At 41.8% G+C, this 14,957-nt stretch overlaps 1 protein-coding gene across 1 annotated transcript in view; it reads left to right on the top strand.

Annotated features, from left to right (window-relative positions):
• Nucleotides 1-14,957, top strand: part of thada (THADA armadillo repeat containing) — a 281,569-nt gene that overhangs the window by 156,517 nt on the left and 110,095 nt on the right. Inside the window, 1 exon segment of the mRNA XM_034184530.1 lies at nt 13,177-13,345. Coding sequence (XP_034040421.1) covers nt 13,177-13,345 — 169 coding nt within the window.

The raw sequence follows: 14,957 nt of genomic DNA, 5'->3' as shown, positions 1-14,957 counted from the left end.
GTAGGCTGGCAGGACATTGGCTGAACAGCATCATCTTTATCCTAACAGGGGTGCTCTCAGATGATCATTGTGCCTTACTACTCACTGACAGGGGTTGTGCAGGATTACATTTATTCTGTATGACTACTTGGTGGCTCCATTGTCGCACAGGGTTATTTTTTGTTGCAGAGCAGCTGACAGATTTTGGCTTTGTACAGTTGCATTTCATCTTTGCTGATGTAAACTTTCATTTGAGACTGTGGATTCAGAGACACACTCTGATGCCAATGATGCAAGGCTGCACTCTGAAATTGAGTCTCTAGTACGGATGAAGTGATGTTTTCTGCGACATTCGTTCAAATTTTTCAACAGTTTAAAAATCCTGACAATGTGCCACCTGCAGGAACAAAGCTGCACAAAGGTTAAACAATGCCAACGAAAGTCCAGATTTCTTGTTTCGTTTGGGCTTCATTGCCCTTCGTTATGTGCCGTGTGACCGGGCCTTTTTTTATGGAAAGGGGGTCACCTTCTCGACGAGCTGTCTGTGCAGTTTCCGGGCAAGGAGCTTTAGATTGATCATGTTGGGTGGAGGCTGATACAGGACCTGTGTCTTCTTCAGATTAATGTGCCTGCTACACTGATCTGGTGCTGAAACTCAATTTGTGATCTGCTTATTTTGTGTGATGCAGAATTTACACCATGTACCCTAATCCTGACTGAACCCTCATTTATCTAATTCTGACACTGAGTGCACTTTTGCTCCAACTTGTGGCTGTATTGTGTGCAGATGAATGAATGCCTACATGCTTCTCAAACAGTTATGCAAAGATGTTTGTTCACCAGTTTACATACCTCTCTCTTTATAATTAATTAATTAATCAATCAATCAATTAATTAATTAAATCAGTAATTTAAAATATTAATTCTTCAAAAACCTGTTGTGAAAGTGTAGTGACACGGACCCACAACAGGGGGCGCAAATGAACGGTCAATAGATGAGCCAAAAAGTAACAATTTAATGTTGTGAAGGTGCACAACGAATATACAGACAATCTCAGAATCTGATAACAGTCAATCCACAAAGGTGACGTGTGGGCAGGCTCGAGGATAGAAGACGTCTGTCCTGAGAAGAGCCGGAACCACACGATTTCCGCCACCACCGAACCCGGTGAATACTGGAGCTGCCAAGTCCCGAATTCCCAGGTGATCACCGTCCCCGACTGTCGGATCTGGTACTGCTGGCGAAGAGCAAAGACAGTCAAGTGTGGGTGTGTGTACACCCTGTAACAACAACGGTGGGAATGCCACCTCCACCTCTAACACACACTCGTGCAGCGTCTGTGTAACCACTTATCTGAATCTGCAGGCTGAGAAGGTTACCTCCATAGAAGTACGATATCTCGGCGATGAGGTGGAGATGACGTCTGGGTTTTATGGAGTGAGATGATGAAGCATGAATGAGTGACAGCTGTCAGGACATAATGAGTAACAGCTGTCACTCCCGGCTGTGTCCGTGGCGGCAGCGCCCTCTCGTGCCTGAAGCCCGCACTTCAGGCAGGGCGCCCTCTGGTGGTGGGCCAACAGTACCTCCTCTTCTGGCGGCCCACGCAACAAAACCCTTTTATTCTGGGAGAAGTTAACAGATCAGTACCTGTGCACTTGGTTGTTGGCTGTTGCTGTGTGAGGATGCACACATCCACACAAAATGAAGCCCACATGTTGAAGATGTTAAATATAGCACAGCTCCAACATGTTTGGCTCCTGACATGTTTCTCTCCTACAACCCTCCCTCCTCCAATCCATTTTTCTCTGGCGTGTGTGGACGTGTCTGTGGAAGTAGTTGGCTGTCATCCGTACCACTATCCTCCCCTCTTCTTCTTTCTTTCTTGCCCCCCTATGGCCTGATCCACCACTTCCACTGATGAGCTGTAGTTTAGCTCCTCTTAAGTTAACATCATACATGTTATGTCTTCTCCTGTCTAATCATTATACCTCCATATTTATTTTTCTCATTTTTGTGCTGCTTGGCCCCCTCATGTATCATGTCTCTGTAGATAATCACAATAAGCATGACAACAAAGTTGATGTTGGTGACGAGCAATAGATTTATTATATTCAATTCACATTGAATTTATTATATTTATTGATGGGTTCCTCATTCCAGCCCTGTGTTTCTTTATATCTGGCAAAAGAGTCAGCCTTATCTCTGTCTATCCCCATCTTTTCTTCAATCTTTCAGCTTCTTTCTTCTCTCTCTCTGTCTTAATGGCCTAGTTCAAAGTGCACTGATAGTGATTTATCCCATCCAGGCATCTCTCCTCATCCTCCCTACCTCCCTCCCTTTCCCATTCTCATTGGTTCATGTCTGATACCTCTGGAAAACATGGTAATGTCCCTAAAATTATAGAAGAGAGACGTTACCACAGAAACAGAACATTGCAAAACTCTGTGACATGCAAGACCACGTGTTTCGCAGTTGAAATGGTGGCGTGAAATAGCGAGGCGGATTGGAACAACAACAGAGAGGGAGGGCTGAAATGGGACATATTTATGCTCTCTTACTGTTATTTTGCCACATTTTTAGTATTTTGGAAAAAAAAATATGTTTATTATGAATGGGCTTGCTATTTCCTGGCATCAATGTTATGTATTTACAGAAGACTCGATCACCGAGGGGAAAGCTGTACGCTAGAAATAAATCTTTAAAAAAAAATCATTATTTCGGCAAGGGTGCTCGTAGCCAAAACAAGGGGTGTGGCACCCCTATTTCCCGGTTTAGAAAAATATCCACACTGACTGGGAATGTATCCATCACAGCTGGAGTCAGGCAGCTCCAATGATAATGGCACTCAGCAGCATATGGAGGAAGAGCTGCTTTCCTAAAGAAGTTGACAGTGTAAACCCATGAAGCATGAAAACTGCATTCACTGAGCTGCAGATGAGAGTAAGACACATGAGGAATAGAAGCATCCCATAAGACTTATTCCCAGTGACTGGTAAACCTTAGAGCAGACCACAGCTACTTGCCAGCACTGTAGCATGCACAAGAAGTAAGCGAGTGTGTAATAGTAACATAATTTAGACATACTACACCACTACCATTTAAATGACTTTTGACCTTGATGTTTACAGATTATGCAGATGTGAACATGTTTGTTTTGTAATGAATGACTTTTTAAAAATGGCTCCTAATGTATATATGTATATAAAGTCCCTTTGATGCTGCTACCTTCTTCATGTACATATGTCGCATGTCTTTTTTGACTTTTCCCAGAAAAACATTTTGGTTCAACACCACTGCTGCACTTACAGTTGTGTTTTTGACGTTTACATACACTCATCATGGGCATGAATGTCATGGTAATTTTTTGGCTTTTAATGATGTCATTAAAGTGTAGGTTGTTTAAACTGTTTAATTTTAGTTTTAAATACTCAAAAAACATTACATATCGTGTCACCTACACTTTAAACTGTTCCTTTGCCAGGTTGGAATGATTGTACAGCATACATCATTAATAACTTAAAAAAAAAACAAGATTTGGGTACACAAGTTTGAATTTGTTTTGTCTCTTCTCTAATCCACGCAGGGTCAAAATTATACACATTGGCTCAAATATATAAATATATTCACTTAAATCTTTTTATAAGTGATGCCAGACATTCTACAATGTCTTTTAATGTAAAACAGCCAGTGTCTATGAACTCCTAATTAATGATCATGATTGACCACAACTGGTAGTTTCTCTATGCCAGCATAAAAAGGTTGTGTTTGACAGCACTCATTGGACTGACTGATGTTCAGAACAATGAGAAAGTCCAAGGAACTCTGTGAATGTCTAACAAGGAGAATTGTAGATTTAAATAGGGAAAGTCTTGGAGCCTTTTCTAAACAACTGCAGATTCCAAGATCATCATTTCAAACAATTGTACACAAGTGCAAGTTCCTCAGATGTCTCACCACTTCTGCAAGGTTTGGAAGAAACTGTCATCCACAGATGAGATGAAATTAGTTAGGATCTTCAGGAACAACACAGGAACCACAAGACTCAGACCTTCCATGAACTGGAAACTGCTGGAACACCAGCGTTACTGTCTGCAGTGAAGAGAGATTTACATCGTCATGGACTGAGTGGGTGGCAACCATGAAAGAAGCCCCTGCTCCAAAATTGACATGTTCACACTAGACTGAAACTTGTAGCTGCCCACATAGACAAGCAAAGTGCCTTCTAGAAAAATGTTTTTATGGTCAGACAAGACAGTGATTGAGCTATTTGGCCAGATGACAAGATGTACGTATGTTTGGCGGAAGGTGAGGCTTTCAAACCTAAGCACACTGTCCCAGCTGTCAAGCATAGTGGTGGTAGCATCATGCTCTGAGGCTGTGCGCTTCCAGTGGTACTGGTGCATTGCTCAAAAAGGATGGAATAATGAAGATATACCTCCAAATTCTTTACCACCACCTCAAAACAGCAGCTAGACTGTTGAAACTTGGGCATGATTGGGTGTTCAAACAGAACAATGACACACCAGACACAGCTTTATGCATGGAAACTTTTTATTTTTATTTTGGAGGAATCCCAATTTCAGTTTTAACATCTAAATTCTTAAAACCTGTTTTGTAAAGTTGAAATATGAAATACTCTTTTTAGGCTGTCTGTCTCTTTTCATGGAGACTTGAATTAAAACAGTTTTAATTGTCTCATAATATCGTTCACTTTTTAATTTCGTCAGTGACGTGCCTGATTCCTCCTGCTCATTTAGTACTGTATCTGATGCTACAGTCTTAACAAAAGGAAGTGGCTCCACCAGTCCTCCAAAATGAGGCCCAGATGAGCCTTGTCCATGCGAGTCAACTGTGTGCCTCCTGACCCCACAAGGAACAGCCCTGTTTCTAAAATTACACCCCTACAAACTGTTATTTCCTTTGCAAAACTCTTTCAATAGGCCAAATTAGCATAGATAGTTAACATATGGGTCCCTTGTGGGGGTAGGAAGGCTGGGTGATTGAAAAGTGAGAAATAGACAAGCAATTTGTCTCCTTCTCTCTCTCTCTCTCTCTCTCGCTCTCTCTCTCCCTCCCTCCCTGTTTGTGTGTGTGGGTGGGGGGGTGTCTACAAGCGTGCTGAGTTTAGGAATGCAAGCTGTTGTCTGTTTGTTACGGAGGATTTGGCTGTCTGGTTGGTCCTAGGTGCACACAGCAGGTGGAAAAGCATTTGTTGACAGTTCACGTGTTGATCCAAACTGCCCTCATACTAATTTTGACTGTCCTTCTTCTGTTCAGTCTGTCCTTTTATGTGTCCAACCTTTCCACCCACTGTTTATGCTGTGTATATACCCAAACATTGTGACCCCCTGCCTAATATGTGGAGGACCCCTTTTTGCCACCAGAACAGCTTGAACCCATTGTGGCATGGACTACACTAGACTTCCGAAGGTTTACTGTTGTATCTGGCACCAAGACCCGAGCACCAGATCCTTATATTGGATTGAACCACATGGGCCAGCCTTCATTCCCTACGTGCGTTAGCGAGTCTTGGCTGCCCATCACCTTGTCACCCATTCATCAGTTTTCTTTCCTTTCACTACTTTAGTTATGTATTGAGCATTACAGACCAGGAACATTCCACAAGACACAAAATATCAACTTGCTGCTTCATGTATTCCACACAGTGGCATGTGCCATTGTAACAGCATCATCAGTGTTGTTCATTTCACCTGTCAGTGGTGACAATTTTATGGCTGAATGGTTTACTCATTAGCAGTCATATATGTAGCAGACCAGGTAGCCTGCAAATGTGTAGACCCGAGTTCAACTGCTGGTCACGCAACCTGTCTGTGTCCTCAGATACTATGCAGGACTTAACTTCTTCTATATAATTCCATTCTTCTCTAGCCTCTTCTCAATCAATAACTTGCAATTTGAGCCAATGAACTCCTCTGGGCAGCACAATTAAAAACTAACGAACGAGCGTTTAAATGGTTAACAGATGGATATAGTGTGTTTAAACAATTATATATTCAATATTTTGTTCTAAATTATAGATTCAGACAATATGAAGCTGGTCATGAGTTTTTGAAACTAATTGAATCGTAATACTGTCTTGTCTCGTCTTGAATCTCGTCTGAGCTCTGATTATTGCCCATTCTTTACCCACCAACCTGTTTATCATAGCAGATTAAAACAGATGTAGTAATTGTATCTGATCCCTTTTCCTCTTTGTCTCACATACATAATTATGATCTTGTTTTTTTCCCAGACACATGTACAGTCAGTTGTATGTTTGCATCTGTATATAGCTCAGGCTCTGTCATGCTAAAGTTGAATAAGCAAGCTCAGTTTTCATCTGTGCATACCACTGCAGTGATGGATAGATGTTCACATTGCTCTAAAACCTTCCACCTGGTTTTCGACAGTGGAGCAGAGCTGCTTGTTTGGCTTCAACGTGTAGCTTTAATTCCATCATAGACACTGCAAGCAGCCGGCAATTTACTTTGCATCCGAAAAGTATTCACAATGCTTCACTTTTTCCACAATTTATGTTACAGCCTTATTCAAAAATGGACAAAATTAATTTTCGTCAAAATTCTACACACAGTACCCCATACTGACAGTGTAAAAACTTTTTTTGAGATTTTCTAAATTTGTGAAAAATTTAAAAATTAAGAAATCATATGTAGATAAGTATTCACAGCCTTTGCCATGAAGCTCAAAATTGAGCTCAAGTGCATCCTGTTTCCTCTGATCATCCTTGAGATCTTTCTACAGCACAACTGGAGTCCACCCGGGGTAAAATCAGGTGATTGGACATGATTTGGAAAGACACACATCTGTATACATATGAGGTCCCACAGTTGACAGTACATGTCAGAGCACAAATCAAGCATGAAGTCAAAGGAATTGTCTGTAAACCTCTGAGACAGGATTGTCTTGAGGCACAAATCTGAGTAAGGGTACAGAAACATTTCTGTTGCTTTGTAGGTCCCAATGAGCACAGTGGCCTCCATCACCTGTAAATGTAAGAGGTTCAGATCCACCAGGACTCTTCCAAGACTTGGCCAGGCGTGTAAACTGAGTGATCGGAGCAACTTGGCCAGGCGTGTAAACTGAGTGATCGGAGCAGAAGGGCCTTAGTCAGGGAGGTGACCAAGAACCCGATGGTCACTCTGTCAGAGCTCCAGCATTCCTCTGTGGAGAGAGGAGAATATTCCAGAAGGAGAACTGTCTCTGCAGCAATCCACCAGTCAGTCCGGTGTGGTAGAGTGGCCAGACGGAAGCCACTCCTTCGTAAAAGGCACATGGCAGCCTGTCTGGAGTTTGCCAAAAGTAACCTGAAGGACTCTCAGACCATGAGAAACAAAATTCTCTGTTCTGATGAGACAAAGATTGAACTCTTTGGCGTGAATGCCTGACAACATTTTTGAAGGAAACCACACAGCAAAATCACCAGTGTTTTTCAGCAGCAGGAACTGAGAGATTAGTCAGGATTGAGGGAAAGATGAATGCAGTAATGTACAGAGACATCCTGGATGAAAACTTGCTCCAGAGCGCTGAGGGACAATGGTTCATCTTTCAGCAGGACAATGACCCTATGCAGACCCTAAGCACACAGTCAAGATATCAAAGGAGTGGCTTCAGGACAACTCTGTGAATGTCCTTGAGTGGCCCAGCCAGAGCCCAGACCCATCCAATGTGATGGAGGTTAAGAGGTGTTGCAAAGACGAATGGGCAAAACTGCCCAACGATAGGTGCACCAACCTTGTGGCATCATATTCAAGAAGACTTGAGGCTGTAATTTCTGCCAAAGGTGCATCAACATATTGAGTAAAAGTGTGAATATTTATGTATTTGTGAGTTCTTAGTTTTTTTTAATTTTTAATAAATTTGTTAAAAACTCAAATAAAACTTTTTTCATATTGTCATTATGGGGTGTTGTGTGTCAAATTTTGAGGAAAAATTTAATTTACTCCATTTTGGAATAAGGCTGTAACATAACAAAATGTGGAAAAAGAGAACCGCTGTGAATACTCTCCGGATGAACCCTACCCTTCTATACTCCTTTGGCCTTTGCTCTCTCTGCGTGTGTCATTGTCTGTAGATGTGCTCCTTACTGTGTGACTGTTTGCACGTATCCTCTGTATATGTGGAAGATATGCACACTGTATATGTAGGACCTAAGATGGATTTGACCTACTAAACAGAACCCTAACAATACACCCATTCACACAGCCCACGGCACAGTTTTCTGCTCCAGTGTGACGGACCACGATGAGCTTCTCCAGTCATGTATTTCATGCACAATTTAGTTTTCTTTTATAAAACTCTCAAAACAAGCGTCTACATTTTGCACAAACTTGCACTTAACACAAAAATAAAGTTATGGTAGTTGATATTTTTTTAATCATTGCCCTGCTTGTGTTTTTGTTGTGAGTTTCCACTTCATACTTGGTTTGTCATTGCTTTGAATTAAAATGTTTGGGTAAAATTGAAATGCCAAGACTGTGCTTTTGTGTGCAGCGTTCAGAATAAAGGAGAGTCCATTCTAGCAATGCTTTAGAAGCCTTGTAGAAATTTTTCAGGCGTCAATCAACACATTTTTTTCGTTACTGCTAGATTATTAACATGTGCGCATTTTGTTTATTTATTTTAATTCTCCAAGCCAATTTTTCCTTTTTAGTTCTCCATTGAGAGATTAGATTAAGACCTATCTTTCCCTTTCTGTGAGCAGTAAATTTAGCATAACAGTTAAGTCAGGTCAGGACTGGGAGCATGAACTGATGCAGCACATCGCCACATCAATCACACCACGGAATATCCCGCAGCGGTGGATGGCAGACAAGCAGTCCACCCCCACCAACTATGTATCTGCCACAACCAGGTGAAACATGGGCCTTGCCTTGGCCTTTTACAGTTCTTTGTGCCCCCAATACTGAGGCTCCTGCATGCCAACTCATGTCCAGAGAAATGTGTCAAAAAGTACCAGGACTCAAAAACTTGGATGTTCATTTTCCTGTGAAGGTATTAGCATCATCAGACCAGTTTATCCAGGGACCTCATGAGTCTGTAAGCTTTTCCCAGGCATTTCTTGATCTCTGTGGGTGCGATTCCTGAGACATGAATGTCTTTGCTGAGATATGTCATTGTCTCAACACTTTCACTGCATCCAGTTAAATTTTTAATGGCTAAATGGTAAATGGACTGCATTTATATAGCACTTTTCCATCTGCATCAGATGCTCAAAGCACTTTACAATAATGCCTCACATTTACCCCAGTGTCAGGATGCTGCCATACAAGGCGCTCACTACACAAGGGAGCAACTAGGGGATTAAAGACCTTACCCAAGGGCCCTTAGTGATTTTCCTGTCAGGTGGGGATTTGAACCAAGGATCCTCTGGTCCAAAGCCCAACACTTACCCACTAGACCATCACCTCATGGTTGAGTCAGGAAGTCTGTGAAGCCTGGATCTTGGTCTTGACCCGGGACAATCCGATACCCAGATGCTTTAACTCATCACTCAGCTTTTCAAGTGCTACAATCAGGGTATCCATTGAGTCCACAAATATTACAGTATTGTCTGCAAAGTCAAGTTCAGTCAAACTTTTTCCTCTACATCAAAGGCACCTAATCCACTGGACTCAAGATCCTCTTTTCATGCAAGTATTGAACAGATTCTTAGCCAGAACACATCCCTGGTGAACACTGGAATTCATCTGGGGGATAAGTCAGAGACTCTGTCCTCATTCTGTACTGCTGCACTAACAGTATTTGTGTATAAAACAACTATAGTGTCTCACAACTTATAGGGAATCTCAGGAATTCACAGGATGTCCCACATACAGTATAGCCCCTGGGTCAACTAAATCAAAAGCTTTAAGAAAATACCATTTTGCTGTAAAAAGGCAGTACTGACATTCGCGCTTGCGTTCTGTGAGTTGTCAAAAAGCAAGGATGTGGTGGATGGTTGACACGTTGACAGGTAACTGGACCTGAATCCCGTTAAGAGTGATCCGTGTAAAGGTGCCTTGACACTTGCACAAATTTGATCCCTGCACTGGCACGCCATTTAGCGTGCCAATGAGTAAACATGCTGCAAACTGTTGTAAACTGTCTGTGAACTGTGCACGGCTGCGTGCCAGTGCGCAAAGAAAATTTTTAAATGGTCACTTGCGTGAACTAGCTGTGAACATTGCACAATCTCTTCGCAAGAACTGCATGTCGATGCGTGTCATTGTGAGCAGGGACTTGCACAGTTTACAACAGGTTACGATGATTTTACTCATTGGCACTCAAGGTTGCATTCCAGTGTGGGGATCAAATTCATTCAAGTGTCAAGGTAGCTTTTCAAGAGTACCATGTAATGACACATTGGCACGACGAATTGTGCGGCAGTGCGGAGCCAAAGTTCATTCATGTGTCAAAGTGGCTTAAGTCTCCTTCCTGGCTAGAGAGGAGTGAAATACCCCTGTATAGTTGTTGCAGTCCAGGTGGTTACCCTTTACTTTCTACAGGTGGATAATAATATGCAGGATGCGTGATATTCTGATGAGGTGACATGTTCGTCTACTTTATTCACATGTGGGTTTATCATGTTGTCATAATCTGCCTGTGCCTGCTGTTGATCAATCATATTTATGCCAGACATGATCCGTATAATAAAACAACTTATATATCAACAGAGGTCCAGGTCATAGTACACGTGTTACACAGTTTTCTACACACAGCTGGGCAGTCTAAAGGGTCTTTCACCCCCACTGCACTGGTGTGGCATGCATCGCTCTAAAGCGTGACACGCAAACGGTGTGTCACAGAGTCTGGTCAGGTCTGTGTAATATGTCCAGATGTGTAGGCTCAGTGAGGCTCTGCTAGGGCTCACTGACAAATGGTCTCTGTTGAAAATATCTCCCAGCAGGGTGCCCTCCATTATAAACTCCACTTGTTCTGCTTTTGCTGCTAACCTTCTGCCTATGACTCACTGACAGAGTACTTTTTATTTATTTATTTATTCATTCATTTTTGAGAACGCATGAGTCTTCACAAACATGGCGGCTTTCAGACTTGTTCAGCCTCCAGAATAGAAACATGGTGATGTAGAAAACTCTGCCCCCTATGCACTTCTAAAAGCAACATTTAGTGCGCATTGTGCTCAATCTGAAAGGCCCTTTAGAGTTGATACAAGGGTTGCACAGACAATTCAGTGTGCAACATTGAAGTGAATTGTGCAGACAATTCAGTTCCGTTCAGGTCATTTTATTTATGTAGCGCCAAGTCACAATAACGCTTGCCCCAAGGCGCTTCACACAGGTAAGGTCTAATCTTGCATGTGCGTGCACATGTACATGCGTGCAGGCATGCGCCCGCACATGCACAGACTTTGAGTGTGCACACACTCAAAACAAATCCACTGCGCTGTCTGGAGGCTGTTAGCAGGAAGAAAGAATGAAAAGCTGGACTGATTTCTGATGTGATTTTTTTTTTTTTTTTTTTTTTTTCAGCTGCACAGTCATTTTTTGGTAGTACACGCACGCTAACCTGGTTGCGCACGCGGGGGACAGCGAGCTAACTGATGCTGCTAATTCTTGTAACACACACAAAATCCACTCTGCTGTAAGCCGTCTGGATGCATGAAGAGCTGTTCAGCTGAAAAGCTGACGTGATTTTTGGCTGTACTGAGGAACTACACAAAGTTTTTTTTTTTTTTTTTTTTTCTTTCTTCTATGGAACTCTGAAGTCAGTGCACAGCATCATTGGACTACATGTCACAATTTGGACTTCAGCAGTAGTGGAACACCAAAATGTAAGTCCCTTTTCTGTTGTTTATAAATTAATAATATAGCAAATGACAAGGATCTATTTTACCCATTATATAAAACAAATAATGAATGTTTTACATTCTTTCAATGGAGCAAATGTTTAATTCGGTGAAAGCCGGAACAAACCATTCAACTGGGCTTCACCTCGATGAATGGTATGTTCCATCTTTCACCGCATGAAATATTCGTACCATTGAACTCATAAACATTAAATATTTGTATAATGTACATCAATCATTAAGACACACAAACAGTATGGTACTGTCATCTGTGTGGGAAGCCACCAAGACACTCATGATAACTCTGAAGGTGTTATAGGCTTCTGTGGCTATGGTTTGAAAATCTGTCCCTTGGCAACTTTTGTCTGTTGCACCACCACCAGCAGCTTTGTGGTGGAGTGGAATAGACACATCATATCTAGGCTCAGGTTTACCATGTGATTTCTGGCAAACTGTAGCCCAAATTTCATGTCTTTGTAAGGCTTTGAATAAGGGATCAGATTTACAAATTCAAGAGTAAGAAATAGCATTTTTAAGGTTACATTGTCGCTGTGGAGAAATCGGAACTCCTTGCAACAACTTACAAACACTGGAGTCGATGTCACACATAGAGCAGCGATCCATTTCCTCTGAAGTATGGGGTTTAAAAACACGCAGAAAGAGGGAGAACATCCAAACTAAACAGATAGACACAGAGGAAAATCTTGCTATGAGGAGACAACACAGCACCACTGTGCCTTCTGCTTAAGTGGAGGGGTGGGCTATAATGACCGGTCTTTTTGCTGTACATAAAAACAAACAGTTTCTGCCAAAACCCTGCACTGTGCAGCCTGTCCAGAGCATCACACTGTTACTCTTCCTCTTTTCATTCCTACCCCTGTCATGCCGCTTTCGCATTTCATTCATGTTCCGATCACGTCCTTCCCTCGTGTCACCCGTGGCAATGTTATGATACAGGAGAAGGAAAGACTGTCAGCTTATAAACAGGGTTAATTTTAGTCTGCACTCAGAGTGACTGGCCGCAGCCCCCATCTGCTCTCTGTGCTGTAAAGGTGTGTGTGAGAGAGAGAAAGAGAGAGATCAAAGTGGAACAGACTTTTTCCTGGCACGTTAAGTAAGGAGCTGAAAACATTTGTCTTCAGTTTTATTAGCAGCCTGCAGTTATGGGTATCCAAACAAAACTCTGGCCAAGTGTCCAAATCATGCAGGTCATTGTTCGTCCAACAGGACATATGGTAAGTACAAAATAATGATAGCTCATACAGTAATGACTGGGATCATTTTCTCTGTTTTTATAATAACCCATGGCATAATAAAGGGAAGACTTGATTATTGTGGTTAGTATTATTATGATTTTGTACACTGATTGCTCTGATGTGTGTTGCAGGTGTGGGCGTTCTGCGGTGTATCGGACCAGGGAGATGGCAGCTCGGGCCCTCGTTCCCTTTGTACCGGTCACACAGGTCTTATCCACTGTTCATTTTTTACTGCAGGAGCTTCCTTCACAGCCAAGACCCACAATGCAACACAACCACATCCATGGGACTCTGCTTCAGGTCTGTGCCCACACACTCAGCAGCTCACTTATACGTAACATTTACCATAACATAAAATTTGGTGGAGGCTTTTATCCCAAGTTCCTTTGGTGACCAGAAATGTTTATTTAGAGATGGCAGCTTGAGCTGGAATCAGGGTCATGCAGCTCTTTATCCTGCATCTTTGTGGTCAGATCTACAACCCTGCAGTCACAAAGCAGCTTCTCTGACTTTTATGCCCCTCATCACAGTATTATTGCATATTCTGTCATCATCTTCTGTCTGCTGCTGCATTTGAGGGTCATTCTGCTAAAAGATTTGGTGGGATTGTTTTTGTGCTGTCATTATGTGGATGCAGCACGCCTCCCAGAACATCTGTTAACAACAGAACATGACGCCACCTATGTAGATGAAACTGTAATAATAAAAAAAAAAAAGGGATACTAGCGTGTTGCCCATGGGGATCCATGGGCTCTAGATTGGGGAGTGTTTATAAAATACAGTGATAGAAGTTTTCTGTAAATTCCCAGAAATCCGGGTTTTTACTTACGTGGTGAACGTTTCTGGATTATTTTTCATGGCATACGTCAGAATCCATTAATGCTCCACACCCAAACAGTTGGTGGCGGTAATGCACCGTGTTGGTTTACAAACCACCAATAAACTTGAAAGAATAAGAAGAAGGGTTATTTTTGTTTTCCTGTCCCATGGCGGATTTAGTCTGTGGTCTGTTCATGAAGGTTGTATTTATAAAATTGTTTGGAAACGTCACTGATGAGATGTCACAATGAATATTAAGTCTCATGTTTTCACGTCCTGATCCGAGACTGAAGAATTAATGTTACGTGCCGCTGCATGTCAACACAGCAGCTGATGAGAGACGCCGTTAGAGTTTTTAACCATGAACTGCGCGCTGTATTGAAACTGAAAAGTTCATCAAAAAATGGGCTGGTTCGAGCAAAAGGACCAGAACTTTAACCCGACTTTTTAAATCTTCATTTATACAGTAAAGTTAACACTCCAGTAAGTCTTTGATCTCATCATATCATCTGTCTGGGAAGAATTTACTTCACATTGTCTCCATGCAAATTCTAGCCTACTAAATCTGCATTTTCTGGTTCTTCTGGACACAGGCTTTCTGACGTTTTGGGGTGAAAAATTCAGAAACATAATGGCAGATTTAACAATTTTAAAAGGAGGGGACAGCCTGTCTTGTGATGATGGTGTGAAGAACAAGTTTAAATGGCAATGGTTAGAGAAAAAAGACTTGAATGGCTTTTTTATTTTTTTGTGCTTCTGTGTCAGGAAAACAAACCGGAAGATATTTTTATTTGATTATCACTTGCGTTATGCATAAGACAACAAATGTTGACATTAATATACTTTTTATTATATTTGTTAAGTCAGGGTCACATAAGCAGTGATTTTCCTAGAGACCTCACCTCTATTTTTACATGAAATGAAAAAGTGAATAAATGAATTTAGCACCTTTCAATGTCAGCAATATTTATATTTTAAAAAAGAAATTGGCAAAAGCCAAAGAAAAGAAAGATGTACGCATGCAGGAACTGGGACTGTCTCGGGGAAAACAACTGAAAACCCAGATATCTGTACATAAGGTGGCCAAGAATTT

Source organism: Thalassophryne amazonica, chromosome 13 (assembly GCF_902500255.1).
Source record: "Thalassophryne amazonica chromosome 13, fThaAma1.1, whole genome shotgun sequence".
Classification (NCBI taxonomy): Eukaryota; Metazoa; Chordata; class Actinopteri; order Batrachoidiformes; family Batrachoididae; genus Thalassophryne; species Thalassophryne amazonica.
This window is presented reverse-complemented; position numbering and strand designations above follow the sequence as displayed.